General features: G+C 33.9%; 1 protein-coding gene across 2 annotated transcripts in view; it reads left to right on the top strand.

Moving 5' to 3' along the window:
* Window positions 1-3,828: 3,828 nt before the first annotated feature.
* The window catches only part of LOC129219851 (extracellular serine/threonine protein CG31145-like), a 39,243-nt gene continuing 21,884 nt past the window's right edge, over window positions 3,829-21,187 (top strand). The window contains exons 1-5 of one of the 2 annotated variants that reach the window (XM_054854161.1): window positions 3,829-4,255; window positions 6,382-6,594; window positions 8,177-8,301; window positions 10,266-10,344; window positions 15,880-15,972. In XM_054854161.1, the coding sequence (XP_054710136.1) occupies window positions 3,957-4,255; window positions 6,382-6,594; window positions 8,177-8,301; window positions 10,266-10,344; window positions 15,880-15,972 (809 nt within the window). In that variant the 5' untranslated portion in view covers window positions 3,829-3,956. The remainder of the gene's footprint in view (window positions 4,256-6,381; window positions 6,595-8,176; window positions 8,302-10,265; window positions 10,345-15,879; window positions 15,973-21,187) is intronic. The other variant, XM_054854162.1, reaches the window with a different exon arrangement.

Raw genomic sequence — 21,187 nt, 5'->3', positions numbered from 1 at the left:
GGAATCCTCTTTCTGTAATGTCCAGAAACGTGTCTGAGTATTTCGGAATCCTCTTTCTGTAATTTTCAGAAACGTTTCTGAGTATTTCGGAATCCTCTTTCCGTAATTTCGAGAAATGTTTCTGAGTATTCTGTGCAGCTGTGGTTCATAAAAGTTTCGAAAACGTTTCCGAGTATTTCGGAATTCTCCAAACAATTTTCAAAAACGTTTCCGAGAATTTCGGAATCCTTTTTCCGTGATTTTTTCTAAAACATAATTCTTTATTATAGTATTGCATACCATATCAGTTTCAATTCTTTCATATCTAAGAGCAATAATACAAGCAATTTTAGAATTATTCGTGGATTTTTTTTTTTTTTTTTTTTGGAATTTCTAATGACAAATAGCATGGTTAACAGCATAACATATGCACAGTTATAAATTTTTGAAAAATTATGAAATAATCTAGTAGTTTCATTCCTAATCACAAAATCGTCGGGGAATTGGAGTGGGGGTACCTTCTGAAAAGTGGGGATTGTTTGTTAAACAATCTTAAACTTCAGTTTTTCTCTCAATATTTTCAAGACAAAACTATCAACATATTGTATTTTTAATGCAGAACTTAAAAACATATCTTGTATCAAACTTGATAGCTTTTATCTTCGGATAAAATTTGACAGGACTTACCTACCCTTCGCGTTCCGGAATTCGTTCACCTCAAGTCAATTTCTCTGACGAACAAAGTGTACCGAAAAGTACCAACAGAGAAATTGATGAATTTAAATATGACACCAAGTCCCCCTGCTGGAACCATTCGGGTTGATTCTTCTGTTCTTGCCCTTTTCCAGTTCATCACAAATATAAATACTTATTCAAAATAGGTTACTGATTTTATTTTTACAGTGTGCGCAAAATGCATTATATATTTTATTTATTAAAACATTGAACTCTATTACATGATTATTCCATTTCATATATACGAGAATAACCCCTCCCCCACCATAAAAGTGATGGTGCACCCATAAAATGCTATGAAGCGCCCACCCCCCCTTGAAAAAGCAACATCATATACATTATAAATCAAAGTATCACATACATTATAAATCAAAGTATCATATAAATTATAAGTCAAATACTTTAATATGGTGTAAAAATACAAAATTATTTTATTAAGTCTTTTTTTTTTTTTTGCTTTTGGTAAAATTGAGGCTCGTAAAGCGAAAAAAATGAAGACACTTTTAAATACATATATGTATCTATTTGTTAAATAAATTAATACACATTTAACTAATTTAAAGCGTTTCGCTAATGCAAATATTTAAAGAGATATCGTCATTTAGATAATACTGAAGCACTATGTTCCTAATTACAAGAGATAGTTTTTTTTTTTTTTTTTTTTACTTCATACAATCTAGCTACACTGTTTACAAGAGAATGAAAACATGCAACCTTAAAGACGAACTATCAAACCTGACAATTTGCATATTATAACATTTAATTCATAATGCTTGATACATAGCCAAATATTAACTGAGATTGACACATAAAAACAAAGTACACAATAACACATATTTAAATTTTTTTATAATCTTCAATTCATAAATTTTACAGAATAAAACTAGACACACTTGCACTTTAAATATGTGTTCTATGTAATGTAAAATATTTTCAAATTGCAATAGTTCACAACGAAAAAATAATACTGAAGAAAATAGTTTTTTTTTAACGAGATTTATATGAACTAAATCTCTTTAAAGTAATAGAGTTGCAAAGCGACTTACCTATTCGTCGGTGGTGGTCTTTTGCAGGCTTTGGTCACCAAAAAGGTGATTTTTATGACAGAATAAAATTCTGCCAACAAAAATTACCCATTTGGTAGAAAGAAGAAAAGTATCCAAGAAAAAAGTAAATTACCTACACAAGTTATGCGACGCAATGAATTTACATGGCGTCCTCTCGGTAGTTATTTGGTTTTCAATTTCAGTTTGTATTCCTTCCGCGAGCATGCGTCGAGAATTTGCACTTCGTACTTAAAAATAAGTGACATAGCTTCAAATTCAATCTTATGACGATATATATGCAAGAAAATATAAGACTTTAGAATTATCTTCAGTGAATTCATGCGAGGAACAAAACTTCTACTAATCCCCTTGATGAGTGTTACTTCGCATACACGAGTCACAGCACTTGTTTTCATTGCGTGCTTTCGAAAGTTTTAGTTTAGATTTGCTGCTGGACTATAAAATTGTGAGCTGCGCATGCGTCGACTCTTACTTTCTTGCTATACGGGAAACGTTTTTGATTATTGCAGAAAACTGCGGAGGGCGTACGAATCTGTGTATTACGGAAAACTTTTTTATATATTCAGAGAGTTTTCCGAGATTTTTTACAGTGTATGTATGTATGTGCGTATGTGCGGATGTGCGTATGTATGTCGCATAACTCAAGAACGGTAAGTCCTAGAAAGTTGAAATTTGCTACGTAGACTCCTAGTGGGGTCTAGTTGTGCACTTCCCCTTTTGATTGCATTCGGGTGTTTCTAAAGGGGTCTTTTGCTCCCTTTTAAGGGGAAATCATTGTTAATTTCAATGTAAAATCAAGTGGTGTTATAATTTGGCTGACACTTGACGATATATCGCCTGTCTTTTGGTCACCAAGTTTTGTCGCCAACTTGGCGACAAATTTGGCGATTTTTTTTTTAAAAAAATTATTTATTTATTTTTTTTAATCTGGTTTCAATTTGACCACTGTTGGTGATATTTAGAGAGTTAACTGTTGAATCACATTAAAATTGCCAATAATGGGGAAATTACATTAAATTGGAGTAAAAGGAAGTCATGTGATGCACACATCAGCTCGTTTTCTTTCGTTGACATGGACCCCTCTCAAGCGTTAACCACTGGAGGTCCGTGTGGATCACTTTGAACCGCAGGTTTAAATGAAGAGTTAACATTACTATTCACTGGCTGTATGAACAGAAAGATGTGTTGTTAGGTTGAAACTTCTGGAGACAGAAGAGGAGATGGGACAAGTGGCGACCGGGAGGCGAATGATACAAACATTTTTAGTGGTCACTTCGTTTTACTTAGACGTCACGTGGCGAGTGGCGTCCGCTAATCTTGATCTTTAGTGGAAGAACTTTAAATTGCAATTAGATAAATAATTTATTTGGTTCCTTATACTGCTGAGTTGATAAAACGTGAAAAAAAATTATATATATATATATATATATATATATATATAATCATATTTTTTTTCAAAACGTTTGATTTTTTTTTTTTTTTTTTTGTTTTGAGTATTCATTTGAATAATCACCAGTGTACATGTACAAGATGTTATGCTCAAAAAAAAAAAAAAAATCGTATGTATTCTATGCAGTATTTAATTTTCGTTTCTTGTTTTATCTTATTATTGTAGCTTCACATAACAATGCCCTTCTCTTTATTTCAGACTCAGAAGAGATCGAACATTATCATTTACTACTACAGGGGAAAGACTACATGAAATTCTTTAAAAGTTTAAATTTTGTTTCTCTTATAGCTTCACACATGTAGTTAGTCAACTTAATTATGTTCTACCATAGTTCAGCGCAATATTTGCGCGCAACAATATATCTTTATGTTCTTTACATTCTGAAAATGAATGTTAAGATGATTCAGATCTAAATTTGCTATTAGTTATCATTAGAACTTTGAACCTTGTTACTTCAAACATACGAGTATTAGCAAAGACGAGAATCCGTAATTCACGAAGCTCTAGATCTTTCGCGTTATTTATGAGTTAAAACGAAAAAACTGTATTCAATAATTTAACTGTATCTAAAAAAAAAAAAAAAAAGAGAAGCTCATATTGATGCATTTAATAGGCGAACATTTGATAATATATTTTAAACACAGTATAAAATATGTTATTCAAATATTGTTAGCAGTCCTTTTTACGATTTCAGTTTGTTACGTTACCTGAACTGAACTGAAAACATGAAATTGAAATTTAGAATAATTATTTTGAGTACCCTTTTGGCTTTGTCGATCCTAATTAGTGCATATTTTAGTTTATATTTATCTACTTCAACATATTCCGAGCCATCAAATATAATGAGATTCACTAATGTAAAGACACCAATTTTGGACCTGGACGCGGTAAATCACGGAAGAAAAACACACAAGAAAGCAAGGAAGAAACTACGTCAGGATTACACGGATAGCAACAGAGCTGTTGAAGTTTCACCAAATGAAAATGAAACAGTAGATGTTGTGTTACGGAATGAAAAATTTAGGTACGTTTTTATGTTAGTTTTAAATAAGCATAATTTTAACCTCATTTAAGAAAGAAGTGATTGATAGTTTTGTAGTTCTGTATGTTTTTTTTAAACATTGATGTTTTGAGTTCAATGTTCTCTTCCATGTCGATTCACTCATCCACTTAACCTTTTACCACTTAACCAATTAACACCACCACCTTTGTACAGCGGACTGTGTACAAATATGTAAAATAATTCAAAAATGTATGTTTTAAAACATCAATGTTTTTAGTCGATATATCAATAGGGTAACAAAGCCATATTTCGTCCCCGTGCCGCCAGGAGGGGATTCATCCCTCCTAGATTCTCCAGTCAGACATTAGGTGTCGGCACTATTGATATTTTTTTCTGATTTCAGTCAAGAGTTCTATTTATTTGTGGAAGTTTATGAGTCTAGTACGCTGCGTTGCCGTTTGGAAGCTTTTTTTTTTTTTTTTTCATTTTTTTGAAAACTTGATTTAGGGTAATACAATTTGTAAATGCTCTTTTGCATTTTTAAAAATGTGTTCATTTGGTTGTATTTGACATATTCGTTTTAGGGTAAGCTGTAAACTGAATGATTTAAGCGCTTTGCTACGTTTAAGTTCACTTCACGTCGAGCAGGAAGCCACCATATTAGCGATTATTTTGTGTTCCTATTTTCGTCCCCTTCCAAAATTGAAATAAAAACGTTGGTGGAGAGCATCCTATGTGCCAAAAAAACGTTTCTATGAAGACAGACATTTAGAAACATAGGTTCGTTGCCCTCAATGCACCTCCCGATTATGCGCCCCCTGGCGAAGAACAAAATAAAGGGAAAAAAATCAGTTGTGACGCTTGTTTGGATTCTTGAAAAATCAATTTTACATTTGTTAAAGTATTTCTTTAAAAAAAAGCGCTACTTATAATGCTTTTCTTTAATACAATTATTATTGATTCGCATTTATTACTACAGTGAAAGCTGGATTTGAATCAGTGAGAAATTGAATCAGCCGCCTATATGAATCAAATCCTCAAAATCAGAACAAAATCCAGCTTTAACATTGAAAAATCGCCTGATATTTGAATCAAAACACCGCTTAAATGAATCAAGAGTATGTGACTAACCGTTTCCAAGAAACGTGGTGTATCAGCAGTCTTTTTTTTTTCTTTGCCAACTTTTAGTAAAATATTTTTTTTCCGAAAACTGTAAAAAGAGGAAAAGACAAAGTGCCGCACACACACTTCTAGAAAGTTTTCTCGGGAAAAATTTAAAAAAAAAAAAACATTGAGATGCAGAGAGAAATGTTGTCAGTTCAACTTCTGCGCGCTAGGTTTCATCACCGATAGCGTTAACATTGGAGCAACAAAGGTGTAAATTCTGATGCCTATAGTAAGTTTATGACGTTGAATAGAGTGCCTAGATTAATTACTACCTATTTTCAACATTCAACAGCAGATACAGTTTTCGAAGCAGATAAATTAAATTTGAACTTGTAATTTCTTTTTCAAACTGTTTTACGGTAAAGTTCTTTAAATTTTAAAAAATTTGCGTGAACTGCATGCTTTTAATCGTACTCTATCTTGTTTGACTAAGAATTAAATGAAGTTCTCTTAAGTTGAGTATATAACTCCCCTTTGGAAAAAAATTACATATTTTTGCTTTATTGAATGAACCGCTCAATTGAATCAACACTGTTTGAAACAACAATGATTCAAATAAGCAGCGGTCACTGTACTACCAGGTTTTTAACTTATTATTACCTTTTTCATTGTGAGTATAGGAGGGAGGACGAAAACAAGACAAGTTTTTTAATCTTGTAAAAGTGCTCATTTAAAAAACTTTTTAAAACTAATTGCCTTTCCTGTATTTCAGCTTAAATGCCATGGAGACACTTAGTTGACGGTGTTATATATATTTTTTTGCGTATTGATCGCAACACATGCTAATCAGAGGCCAAAAAGCTTAGGGAGACGAAATTGGCGATTTTACCCTACCTCTGCACATTTTTGACAACTCTCATTTTTTCTTTATTTCAATCTAATTCATTCCTCATCTACTTTGTAACTATTTCTACAATTTAAAATACATTATGTATTTTGACGGAGTTAATTTCGTTCCCCTCCCCCACCATTTTTCGTAGGCAATCTCCTGTTTCACTGCTTGAAAAAGAATCACACCAAAGTAATCCGAAGGACGCCTGCAATTATTCTTTACGATACTCTCAAACAGACAAGCGAGAGAAGTTCCCTGATTTAGTGCAATTTCTTCCCAAGAGAACTGCAACACACGATGGAAATTTTCCAAGAAAACAAAAAAGAATAACACTTCAAGACATTCATGGAATTATTCCCGAGTAAGTACTCATTTCTCAACAGAAAATTCGCTGTACGGACTAATGTTATGGGCCGCCGTGGTTCTGTGGTAGAAGCTTTGTCTTCTAAGCCGGAGGTCGTGGGATCGATTCCCGTCAGTTCCTTGGATGTTACTTCCTTCGCTTGTGTTGTACATCCCTCCTGTGTGTGTCCGGAGGCAATGCGCTTTGTACGTAGTTCTCTATGTGTGTGAAACTGTTAGGCTTCTGTATAAACAAATAAATAAATAAAATAAACAAATAAATAACTAACCTTAAAAAAGGGAGAAAAAAAGAAATAAAACAGCGCACCGAAGCTCAAAGTTTTTGAATTGATGTTTTCATTATAATTATGCTGACAGTTTAATGTGAATCAATCTTAGAGCAGGAATTAGTACTGTTTGACCACAGATTGTATGGAATTGGCAATCGTCCAGCTAAGACGAGGCTCTGAATGGGGGAGATAAGTAAAATTTTGATGCGCGTGTTCCGTTCATTTGAATGAGACTGTGCTCAATTCAAAAGACTAACATGCATCTGCAAAAACTGGCATCCCTGAAAGCTAATAGATGCGTCCATTTCCGCCTGTAAACCGGATGTTTGCCTTTCCGTGGTCAGACAGTAACTGGTCTATTTCTGTACTAATCATTGTCTTAGGAAATACTGAGGCCAAGATCTGAAGTCACATGATTCAAGCTGGACGAATGAGAGACACGTTTTACGTAAAGCGAGTGGAAGAAACCCAATTTCTTCCAATCCTTTTCTTTCAAATATATCAAGTGACTTGGGATCCTAGCTTCCAGAATTGAAAACTTCATTCTCTCTACCTTTTATTCTTTTTTAATGGAATCAATGCCTATGCTTCCTTTTGCTCCATTTATTGCCATTCGTTAGTTTTCTCTTTAAAATCTAACTTCTAAGTAGCCCGTCTCAATCATAGTCAGCCACGCTTCCTGTAGGCTCGAAAGCCAGGACTTTTTAAATAACATTTCGGATTAAATATACTATTCAGTGCGTTGCATTCATTTGTATGTATTTTAGTATGTCATATTAATTAACGTAACAAATAACACATGGAGATTTCGTGCATTTTTCCTGCTAACTCATTAAACTTCATATTGATGAGAATTTTTCTCTGTTTTTTTATTCCTTTGATATTGAGATGGAAAAGCTCATGAAATTGAATAAAATCAATATTCTCTTACGTAATACCACAATTTTACCCTTTGGAAACTAAGAGGAGTTTCATATTGTGTCTTGTAAATTTTGTCCACTTACTTCACCACGAACACAAAACACTGGACAAAATAGTTACTCTAATCCAGAATAAATTTTCAAAAAGTGTTTCAAAACTTTTTGAGATACTTTAAACAGTTTCTGAGTAACACAGGAAAAAGTTCTCTAAAATACTCGGAAACTTTTGGAAAACTACAGAAAGTGGTTTTCGAAATACTCAAAACCTTTTTGAAAATTACGTGAACCGTAGCTGCTCCATACATTCAGAAACGTCCCCAGTTTTTTGCAGTGCAGTCCTAATTTATGCATAGACTGATGATCTTTTAATGAACTTATTATTTTCATTCAGAAAGAATATGACGCACTTGGAATTATTTCAACTGCACATCAGTTCTGTTGATTTGTATGCTGAAGATGATGAAAATATTGACTCACTTCTCTACGATATGGCGAAACTGCCTATAGTCCACGTGGGTAAGTGAAATATTTGTTCTCAAAGTCTTTTTCCCTAGTACATTTTAGAAACTAATTCTAAATCTCCGCAACGATTAATTCTTTTTTAAAGATTTAATTTTTAAATTAAAATTTCCTTCTTTTCAGAAGTTTCATTTAATTACAATGGGGTTGTTTCCTTCGGTCAAAAGTAGTATTTTTTGTCACTGAAATTGACAGAATAAGCAAAACAAATAACATGGACTCAGAAAATACTTTCATTTTTCCAATAGTTATTTTTTAATTATTTTTTCAAATGTCCGATTCTTCAAACATGGCGTGGTCTTTATGACGTCACAAATGATGCACTATGGGGCATCTTTCTACCGCATTTCCACGTTATGATAATCAAGAAGCGAATTACAATTGCGCTCTAGGCTTACTATTAACCAAAGATGCGAATTAAATATTTTAGACCGTGATTGGCAACACTGAATTGCATTTCATCATTTGTGATGTCATCGGCAGAAGCGTTAAACGATGAAAGAGCACCGATTTAAGTATTTTTTTTTAAATATTAAACTGAAAGAAATTATTTAAAAAAAATTGTCAGATTCTATGTTTTTAAGCATGCTCTTTCAGAAAAAAATATTTTTGAAATTTTGGAAACGACCCCATTCTGTAATTCAGAGCTCTTATGTTTATTCAATTTCATTATCTTCACATAAAGAATACATTCTGAAATACCAAGTTTACAGAGCTCCTTCTCCCAACCCAAATGAAATTCCAGAAGCAGCTTTTTTTTTCAATCGGAAATCAATCTTGACTTAATTTCACTTTTTTTTTTTTTTTTTTTTGTTAGTATGACTCTGACTAGTTGACTTCCGATGGGCTGAGGCTTAAAAAATTCCATTAGGTAAAATAGGGATGAGGAAAACCGGTTTTCCCTGCCGATAACTCGTTTAATAGATGTGTTTATCTCGCCATAAAAGAAAAGAAAATAACCGTTAACTGCAATTTTAATAGTGTTCGTACAGATCCATATCCCATTTTTATGGCATTTTGTTCAAAAGCGTTAAGCATCGCAATAGTCATAAATATTTTTTTTTTCCTGAAACAATTGGAAATTTTTCCAAGGCACTAAATATTTGGTACTGTGCTTCTTGTTCTTAGTAGTCGTAAGGACCATCCGATAAAAGATTTCATCTCTCTCAGATATTTTTACACCCATAAGCTCATATCTTTTATGCATCAAAAAAAAAAAAAAAAAAAAAACGTTTCTCCCAAAACACGTTTTTTTTTTCTTTTTTTTTTTTTTTTTTGCAAATTTGTGCGTTTATTGCGTTGTTGCAGAAGTAAAGCTGTTTTGGGGGTAAAGGAGTCGAGGTCGGAGTCTAAGGGTCTAAAATTCCTGAACTAGAAGCATGAGGGGACTGGCCTGATGCGTCCTCAAATGCAATCTGTGCGCCATCGTTTTTTTTTTTTTTTTTTTTTTTTTTTTGCTCCCTCAAGCGTGTGCGACTTCACTTTTTCTTTCTTCTTCTTCTTCTTTTTTTTTTTTTTTTTTTTGCGCTCATAAACCTGATCTTCTTTGGTTTCTTTGTGCCCTCAAACCTGTGCGCCTGGATTTTTTTTTAAATTTATTTTTGCGGCTTCAAACTTGCACGCCTTTGTGTATGTTTTTTTTTTTTTTTTTTGGGCCCTCAAGGTTTTGCCCTTCCCCCTTTTTTTCTTTCTTTTTTTTTTTTTTGCTTCTTTTGGGTAGTCAAGGTTGGCGCCCTCTTGGAAGACCCATTCCGCCCCTTACTAGGAGTCTGAACCCCTGTCGGTCATTTTTCATCAACCAGAGTTCCGACTCCACAACCCTGGTTAATTTCACATTTACTGAATTAATAAATATTTATCTTTCGCTTTGTAGTTCCTAGAGTTCGTAAAGATTATTAGTGAAGTTATGTTCTATTTTGTTGTTATTATTTTATTATCATGGTCATTATTATTATTTGTAGAACAGAAGGAAGGAGGAACTCAATTAAAATTAACGATCACTTACCAAGAAGGAAGCCAAGCGATATTTAAGCCGATGAGGTGAGATTTAATCATAACTCAAACATTACTTTTCTCTAACTACGCCTTACCGTTTAGTGAGAAGTAGCGCTAGGCGATATCAGAATTTTAATACCGCGATATATCGCTCTCCTAATATCGATGTTTTAGATATATTTATGTGGTTAAATTCAACATTTTACGGCGGGGGGGGGGGGGTTGAAAAGCATATAAATGCAATGCTTAGTGTCTACAACAGAGAAAAGCCATCGGCAATCTTGGTGAATAAATATTTCAGCAATTTATTCTAATAATAACAGTTACGGAAAGGATGCTCATGTGCGCGTGCGGGGGGGGGGGGATAATGAGGCAGATTATACTATTGAAACTTCGAGAAGAATTACTTTAGAAGAATTTCAGTCTTTTTATTAGTGGGTCGCATTTCTTGGGGGAAAATGCGGGATTGGTAAAATTGATAGATGCTATCGCAGTTGAGGGGAATGGGTACCCCTAGTTACATCATCTGCATACCAAGACCTGCAACAGGGAAACGCCATCGGACATCTTGATAAGTAAATATTACATCGATTTATTCGAATAATAGCTAAAGCAGGCGTGCCCATTTAGGGGGGGGGGGGGTCATGATGCTAAGTATCCCTTTAAAATTACCAGAGAAGGTATTTTGAAAGGAGTTTAGTCTCTTCAATAAAAGATTGCGTTTTGCGGAAAGCACGATAAAAGTCTTATAAAATAAAATATCGGATCTTGAACGAACAAGATATAACTCCGCTAATTCCGATACCATTTCGAAAGAAAACGCAATCGGCCTTTTCTTGAAAGCAAACTTGCAACCGTCGAAATCGAAAGACATGCAAACACGGCTTTCCTTCTCGAACCCTGTAACTAGCGATCCTTCCCGTGACTAACCTACATTGTCGGAAGTTCGCAGATGTACGTAATTATTCATCTAACCAAAAGAACGTCTATTTTGGATTCTATCTGAGTGTCCGAATGCAGCAGCTGCCCGCCTTGTCAAGTGGTCAGAGGAGTCTGACTGCGATGACGTGGTCCCGGGTTCGAATCCCGACTCGGGCATGATGTACTTTCTCTCTCCTGTCCTTGTCCTTTCTTTGTGTGAATGTGTTGTTATGCTGTGAATGGTTGCCTACCCTATAAACGGGTCCCTATGGCATGTGTGTACTGTGGTAGTCGGACTTCACACCAAATTACGGTACAGTTGGAAAAGTGAAGGAGCGCACTCCAAATTGCACACCTAGCTGGCACAAGACAACAACAACATCTGAATGCAACAAGTTAAATTCTCTTATGGCAACCCTGTTGACTTTAAACACGGCGCGGTGCGGCTTTCCAGATCCACAAAACGCTCGTAGCACCAAAATTAGCAAGATACAATTTTTTTTTCTGCAAAGCACGAAAATACTCGAAAATTTTGCTCGTGATCAGGTCAACGAGAAAAGGCATGAAAATCCGTAAAACGTCTGGGAAATCTGGAGGAATTGGCTGAGGAGCCACTCATTAAGCACAAAGAATTATGAATGACTATGTATTTTTAAGTCATTATTTTAAATAGTTCTTAATAAAGTGCGGTTCTTCGACAGACAGATTGAAATCTGAATATCGTTACAGCGGTAATAAATATATATCGATACATTACAATACATCGGTGTATCGCTCAGTCCTAGTGAGAAGTCAAAATAGAGTGGGAGAGGTCTTACCATAACTGGGATCATCTGCGTGAAAGGCAGTAGCTCTAACCACTAGATTATGTGCGGTTCTCAAAAAATACTCCTCTTACTTTCACTCATAAACAACTCTTTCTAAAGTAAATTGAATAAGCATTGAAAACATCCCTTGAACCGTTCCTTAAATTGAAGTAAATTGAAACGAAGTAGATGTTACGAAAGAAATAAAGAAGAATATTAGTATTTCCTAAATTACCCTCTGCCAAGTTAGATTGGTTACTATTATTATTTTTTTTTAACCTTACTGTTAGAATTTGTTTACATTCAAAAAGAAGCTCAGAGTCCCAAATGAATAATTCGTTTCACTTCAGACATTTAAAGTCACAAAGATGACTTTCAACTAGAAACGAAAAGAATCCAGATAAAATCTCAGCATTTCAATCATTAGTTTAAAATGCGAGAGGATAAAACTCTTGTTTGGATGTGATTTATAACTTTTAGCGAGTTACCTGATGGAAATTTCTCAAGTTTTTTCTACAGTATTCAATACACAAATTCATGGTGACCACCCTCATACTGCAGAGCTAAGCAGAAAAGTGGTATAATTTGACTAAGGAGAGATGGCGGATGAACTGGAATCGGACAACTTCCTTTTGTAATTGGTAGGATTAGCGAGAACACGCCAAGAAGTAAAGTTAGCAATCACGTGATCTTGCAGACAAAATGAAAGTTCCGCTTCCAGTTCATCCGTCATCTCTTCATAGTCAAGTTATATCTGCAGCTGAGCTTAAAGTGACAAATTAGTGGAAATTTTAAGCTTCCATGTATTATTTGATTCTAATGCCACTTTTTCCTTTTTCTTTCTTTCTTTTTTTTTTTTTTTTTTTGAAAAATGTTTTTCACTCACAAATGACTGTGAAACATTGTATGGAAGTAAAACATGGTACAATGAACCGCCTGATGATGATAACAATTTTAATTAAAAGTGCAGGTACGACTTTTACACTTAGCATAGCAGTAAAGCTCTATATTAGAGGTTACCAGTCGCCAACGGGCAATCATTTTATTGCAAATGGCTAACAAATTATCATGTCTTAGTCGCCATAAGTGACAACCGTATGTTATTTATTTGTTATAAATCATATGACTATATCGCGCTACGAGAACACACTTCCAATCCTATGCGTTCAGCGCATCAGTCGACTCCACCTTACCAACGTAATTCAGAGTCAACTTCCTTAAGGTTATTTATTTTGTGCCCTGAATATATTTTTCAAAAATGGCTACACACCAAAAGTCGAAAGTGGCGAACATTTTTTGTGACTTTGATAACCAGTGGCTACTATTCAGAAATCCTAGCTTAGAGCTTTACACGGCAGTATAAGAAGTTCAGAAAGAATCAGGTGTAAGAAGTTCAGAATCCTCTAAGATGATATGCAGTGAAAAATTCCACAAACAGTAAAATTATTCTGCAGAATGAGCAGGGGTGCCCACCTAGGGGGGGATGGTCATGACGGAGTTGAAGTTTTTAGGAGGGGACTATTTTGAGGGGTATTTTTCACTTTTAGGGGGTCTCTGGCTATTGGGGGGTGCCCTTTCCCTTAGGGTGGTACCCCTAGAATGAGGTAAAAAGACGTAATATTACAAGCTTCCATCAAGCGCATTGATGAAATTACTATGAAAAACCACCGATAATCACAACAATAACAAAAAATAATACATTAACATTTTCGCAAACACTTGACAAAACTTTTTCTTATAAGCTTGTTGATATGTTTACCGTTTTACAGAAATTTCTGGCGAGTTGTTTCCACTTTCTTTCCAAATGTTCTTCATTTCTTCATTCAAGTGTTTCTCCGTAGAATGTAAAACGAAACCGGGCTCGTAAAATATTTCTCTTTCAACAGCTGTTCAGTCATCCATTTCACGATGCTTTTGAGTGTGTACTGCGTTAGATGTGTTTCATTTTAGAGACAGAAGAAAATAGTTTTTGCCATTTGTAGGAACTAAGAAACGTACTAACAAGAGTATGAGAAGTTTTATCTCGAGACAATTGCTGTTTTTGAATTCTTTAAAATGAAATTAGAAAAAATTCCTTGCGAAATAATAGGTTTAAGTACAATGATGTTTCTCCTAAACATGACTAAAAAAGGAACTCTATGATCTAGTATTAAAGCATATCTTCAAAAACGATGGAGGTTCGAAAATACATTTCTATCTTTGAATTAAAGTTTCATAAAAAGGAGATTTTTTTACTGTTTTAGTAGGACTTTGCTGAAAGCTTTTAAGCTTTCAGCAAAGTATTGTGTTATTATTTATTTTGTCAATTTTTCAGTTGGCACATTTTGTATTATACTGGTCCTTGCCAATTATTAAATGTTAGTTACTTTAAGCAGTAGATGTTGATACATCAAAAAAATCGCCCACAAATGATGTCCCGTCCCTCTTTGAGGAGGAGGGGATATTCATAATATTGTGAGAGTTTGTGACAAGGGGGAATTAGGGGTGACACGAAACGTTATAAAACGCCTAAAAGCAACAGTTTAGGTAATGCAGGGAAATATGTTACAATGAACTTCAAGAGACCGCAAATTTTGTTCGTTGCAACGAGAATTCCGTTGTAAGGGAATTCAGGCCAGAGCCGGATTTAGAAGTGTGGAGGCCCCGAGGCAACGAAGGAGTAGAAGCCCCTAATCAGGGATCGAAAAGATCATCATATTTTCGAAAATATCCGATACTTTGAAATATATCCGAATATTTTGATATACATGTATGGATCCGATATTTTCGACCCGTGAAAGTTAGGATATTTTGTAAAAATTTTATTGTGGGGGCCCTTTGTTGTGGAGGCCCCGGGGCAGTAGCCCCGCCTGCCCTCCCCTAAATCCGGCCCTGATTCAGGTAATGTAATGAAAACATAATTGGGACTGAATATTTATTCAAATGTATATTTTGTTGTATGTATTGGTGTTCGTTGTACAACGTGAGATGTGACAACAGGAGGGATGGGGATCAAATGAATACACTTTGTAACAAATCGGATGTAACAATTAAAAAAAGGAACGAATTGAAAGATAAAACGGCATATAAATTTTATACACAATTCAAAAAGTTGAAATAATAAAAGTGCAGTTAAGAAATTTCTTAATATTCTAGTATTAAGACATTCGTTTTTCTTCTAAAATTTTGCCTTTTAAAGGAATGCTTATAGAAGTACGCAACTTTCTAAATTGAAACTTACTGAAATGGAAGTGACTTGAAACATTTGCACCCACTCTTCTAACTTGAATACAACGTTTTCTTAAGTGTCTATCGCTAGGAAGTACTTTTCGATCAAACAGATTTTTTTACTTTCACCTTATCATTAAGATAAAATTGCTCATTTGTGACAGATGCTTCAAAATTCAACTTACGGGTCATCCACAAATGATGTCCCGCTTTAACAGGTGATGGAGGGGGGGGGGAGGGAAGTGTTCGTGGAATTATGAGTTTCTGACAAAGGTGAGTTTCTGATGTTCATTGTAACAGGCTTTCACTGTATTACATAAACAAACATTTCGGTTGAAATAAAAACATTTTTTTTTACAATTTATTTACGTGACATAGTGTGGCATGTGACAAGGGTAGAGGAGGAGGAAAGGTGAAGTATGATCCTTTGTCACGTAGAGAGGTATAAATTATGTTGATAAGAAAAAAAAAAGCGTAACATCATTTTTTTGGACAGCCTCATATAAAAAGTTACATCGGAATTTTTCAACTGTGACAGATGCTTCAGAATTCAGCTCATGTATTTTTAAAAAAACTCACAAAAAGCACTTTTTATACATTTTGATAAATCATTCATTCTGATATAATTCTTTCTTTTGTCAGTCAGATTCGATCGGGAACAGGAAACGCTACCCAACCATTTTTACTTCTCGGATTACGAGCGACACATCAGTGAAATTGCCACCTTTCATTTGGACAGGTAAGAGTTGAAGTTGTTCATCAGGACCTATCCTTACGTATATTCAGTAAATTACCGCCCATTAGCCAGGGCTAAAGCAGAAATACGTGAAATACACCGAGTTGAACCGAACCATTGCTTAGGTCACTCGTCTGGTCTGCGCTAATTCTATATTAGCTACCAGTTTGTTTGGCACTCTTGACTTCCTTAAGAGGTTTTCCATCTCCAGCTCAGTCATTTCCAGCCGAGGCTTATAAGCACGAAACTGCAGTCCTCGGCTGGAAATGACTGAGCTGGCGGTGTATTTCACCTATCCTTACGCAGCTACTTCTAATTTTAATTCAGTACTTTTGGAACCTCGTTTACGATCATGAAAATAGCCTCAAGATCTTGCAGAGAAATCCTCCTTTCCCAAAAAGAGGAAATGATTTTTATGTAATACGTAAACTTCATTCAATAAGAAAACCTGCATTCCAGACGCATAGGTTTGAACTTTTTTTTTTTCAAATTTTAATTGAAAAATTAGACTTTTGGCCCTTGAATAGAATTTTACTTTTTAAAATATTACCAATGAAATTTTTTTAAAGATAACTTCAATTTCTGATAATTAACACGTGGTTAAATAATTAGCATAATTTTGAGCATTGATTGCAAAAAATCTAAATTCACCCACGGATACAATACTGGTATTAAATGACTTATAATATCTCGCAATGAGTCTGTCCACCGTGACAGACGTTACAATTTGACTCTGTTAAACTTAAAACTTTAGCACTGTCTTGAAATTAAATTTTGTTTCTTCTGAAATTGATTTAAAGTATCATGATATGGTACACACATCACTGCCCCCACACTTGTTTTCAGACTTGAAGATTATTTTTTTTTTTTTTGTATGAAGTTAAGGGGAATAAAAAAACGTGACTGATGTTACGCAGAAGAGACATTGAGAAAATTGACTTATACGTAATATGAAATTCTCTTCAAACTAATAACTTAAAATCTAAATAGATTTTTCCCCTTAAAATAGAGATTTTATACCTGATGAAAACACTTTGTTTTATTGGAAAAACTTAAAAACTGAAAGTATAAAAATTATTTAACACCTGTGACTGATGATACAAAGATTTTGTGACTGTTGTTACATTTACAATACATTGCTGTAATTCTAAATTATTTCTCCTTAAAAATAAAATTAGCATATTTTTTGTTTAAAATTGTATTTAAATTACAAGAAAAGTACATTTATGAAGTTTTAAAAGCTATATTTTTGATGTATTTCATAAAATAAAAAGTCCCCTTGCATTTATTACATCTAGTGCGCTAAATATTTTATTCCTTTCTTATGTGAATAATAAATTTCATCCACACTGACAGGCTATTTCCAATGTTTTTCTGCTTGAATCGTGACAGTTACTAAATACTCTTAGCTTTTAATTTCAATGCATCTATTTTCTCGTGATACATTGTGAGTCATATTCTTCAAGAACCCGTTCTTCAGTTGCAGTCAACAATTTTGGAACATGTTCTGCTGGAAGTGATTCCCTCCTTTACTGCAAAAAAAGTGTTGTTGGTAAACACCTGCTGCAGCTTATATTATGAATTAAAAAAAAGTATTACTCAAATATAACTCTTTATAATGTGACTGTGCAAGTCGGATGGTGATGGCTCTGAAATTTGCATGAAGCTGTGACATTTAGAAATATTTCTGTATCGATGATGTAGCACTTTTTTTCAAATGTAGTAAGTGAAGAATTAGTTGTATCTGTTTGTCAAATTTCATGTTGGAATCTTGTTTACGGCTGCAGTTTTCTTTTGTGACGGTATAACAAAGAGCGCTTTTAATAACTAACAGATTTTACCAAGGATTCATTATTTTAAAGAGGGGTAATGCAGCTAATAATTTAAACGTGGGACTTCAATACAGTCTAGTCCCGACTTACGCGAGGGATGCGTTCCAAGACTCCTCGCGCAAGTCGAAATTTCGCGTTGTGGAAAAATATGTGTATAGAAATTTTTTAGAAGCATACCAAATTCTTTTAGACACTTATGAACACTCTCAAACTGCTTTAAGGCATTCTTCAGCTATACACTACAGTTTCTTACATAAAAAACTAAACTTTTACTGTATTTAAAAAATAAAAAACTTTTATTCAAGATAAAATACTAAGATGCACAAGTTCAAGCATCTCAAGAATGTTACTCCCCCCCCCCTTTTTTTCCTTTGGAATCAGAAACTTTCTTTTTCTTCCCATTTTCACAAAGTTTAGATGAAGGTGCCACTAAGGTACCATTATATTTCATCAACTTTAATACTTCAAATGAAAAAATAAATAAATACATGAATGATGCTGAGTGATTAACAACGCGATGCGTAGACTAGTTTGATGTGGAAACTTTCGCTGTAAGTGATGCCTTAAGGGATGTAATAGTATTCACGAAATCAATATTTAGTGGCTAATGACGAAGCCGATACTTTCTTCTGAAAAATTCGTATTATAGGCGAAAACTTCGCGTTAGCTCTTAAATTCGTAACTCGTGAAAAATTCGCGTTATAGCCATTTCGCGTAAGTTGAATCGCGTTGTGGCGGGAGTCAACTGTACTTTAAATTTGTTCTACTCTTGTTCTACTTCATCATCTAATTTCTCTTTTAAGTTCTATTCTGAACTAACTTTGGTAATTATGCTAGGTTTTTTAAAATTATTTTATTCATTTTTTATCGTCCGCTCTTTTGAGCTTCTACTGTTTTACTTTTTGTAATTTTCATGTTTTCCTTTATTTCTTAATTTATCTCGCCCCCTTTTTTGCCTTTCTGCAGCAGTCAATGCCATTTGTGCAATTTGTTTGAGGTTTATTACCGAAAAGAGAAATGTAACTGATATTACATATTTTAAATAAGTTCTAAATAATTAGATTCAATTATTACTAAATGTTTAAGGGATTAATATTAAAGATATCCTCATAAATGAAGAGAATATGACTTTTTATAAACTTGGGTTTGTTTTTAATTAAGCAATGCAAACTTTTATACAATTTTTTGACTGATGTTACATTAGAGTATGAGGCCTAGTTTTAAAAAAAATGTTAAAAGACAATTATAACAGTTTAAAGTTTCTTTGTTGGTCTAATCTCTTCCTATGTAAACTAAATTTCAATAAAAAAATTAAGATTGTAGACGTAACAATCAATTTCCTAGGTAAAAAAAAGGATAAACTTTTAGAGCCGCTTACAACGACACACGGGCACTGAGTAGTGGTGTCCAAATTTGCCTATAAAACTTACAAAAAAAATGTGTTTATAAATTTTTTTGCATCTCTTCATAGTATAAAATGAAGTCCCCAAAAAGCGCCTGTGTGTTTGAAGTCACAAAACTCGAGAACTACCCGGCCGATTGCGCTGAAATTTTCACAGTTTGTTCCTTTTGTTTGTCCTGAAAAGGTTTGCAGACTAGTTCGAATAAAATTCGATGAATAGTTCTTTTTTTATTCCAATTTACGTCCAATTTACACATAAATTCTCAAATATGGGGGTGAAAAATTACTTGCACATATTAATACTACCCTTAGAAAGGGTAGAATTGTCTGCATTCTACGCAATTTGTTTCAATGCTCTAACTTTATTACGGCGGGAGTTATTTGCGTTTTTATCTCGAATTTTTTTAGGCTTAGCTAAAACTTAGGCACTGCTTTCTTCATTAAATAAATCAATAAAAAGTGAAGGAATTGTCCCACAGCTTTCTTTTTGACGTCATTGGAAAAAGCGACCTTTTTTACTCCAGATCTAACTCGACCTATGGTCGAAAAAATAAGCTTTTATCTCGAAAGGAAAAAAAATTACAAGCCTTTTTAAATCAAGTTTAAGAAATCTCGATTCCATTCAAATTGAGCAACCATTTTCTTTCGCATTTTAATACCTTAAACTTATTTTATTTTGTGTTTTCATGGTTACGCATTTTAAATCCATCTTTCTGGAATTTCTTTAAAATATTTTAATATCTGTCGTCATTGTTTATAAGGGAAATCATGATGTTTTTTTATTTATTTTTTACGCCTGACTGTTGAATATACGTCACTTGACACAATTTTTATTTTCAAGGTAGACTGGGCAAAGCCGGGCAACGCAGCTAGTAGTTTATAAAACTACAGTCTTTTTCACCTCAATGAAAGAAAAAAATACTTAATACAATGATTTTTTTTTTTACTGTGATGTCTCTAGTTTCATGAACTTACCCCTATGTATTCTGAACCTAAAAAAAGAATTACGCAGGCTATAGTTTTCTTTATCTGTAACGTACTTCCAAAACTCATGTTTTTTTTTATACCAACAATTGAGTTTAAATTGTATTAATTTTTTTTCTTTTCTTTTTTTTTTTTTACCAATCTCTTAGGATTGAGATTAAAAGCATCGAACGATTTACATAGAGTTTGTATCAAAAAGTAAGATAGTCAAATGATAAAACTGGAGTTATTACAATTATAATGAGAAATAACAACGTCAAATACCACAAAATGTAGATTACCGCAGACACGTGTTTCGGTGTTACCTTTTTCAATGCAAAAGAAATGAGCTTATGGATGAAAAGACATCCGACAAAAGTCGGAAAACTTTCATGACTTTGGAAGTTTTAAACTGACATTATTTCATCATGTATTAACAATGTTCTGAACGATTCGTTAAAAACCTTTTGATGTTCTGAAAACATTTTTTAAAAATCATCCGTACGTGCAACTATTCTATTTTGAACCAAAGAAAAGTTTATTGAAATAATTTGTTTTTCTATCTGTGGTTATATGGGCATGAGGAGTTGCTCTTCAAAATAATTTATGGGGCATCGTTTCGCAAATGGCCGGCATAGTTGGCATATCGGAACGACATAAGCAAAAAGACAAATGATGATAACAAATGGGACATTGCTAGGGAGGTTCCATGGCTCATTTAGATCTTATTCATGAACTTATGACAAATTTATTGGAGATTTTTTTGCAGCATTCCTTACTCAGTAAGAAGTGTCAAATTGTTTGATAGCTTTTGTTTTGCATTATTTGTTCTGTAACGGTAACTGAAAGCCTTAGCCCTGGCTATAGGGCGGTAACTTACTGAATATAATTGCCTTGCCTTCAAAATTCGAGTTGAACCGAACCATTGCTTCGGTCACTCGTCTGGTCAGTGTTAATTCTGTATTAGCTACCAGTTTGTTTGGCACTCTAGGCTTCCTTACGAGGTTTTCCACCTCCAGCT

Source organism: Uloborus diversus, chromosome 4 (genome assembly GCF_026930045.1).
Source record: "Uloborus diversus isolate 005 chromosome 4, Udiv.v.3.1, whole genome shotgun sequence".
Taxonomy (NCBI): domain Eukaryota; kingdom Metazoa; phylum Arthropoda; class Arachnida; order Araneae; family Uloboridae; genus Uloborus; species Uloborus diversus.
Note: the sequence above shows the minus strand (reverse complement) of the source record. Positions and strands in the feature narration are given on the sequence as shown.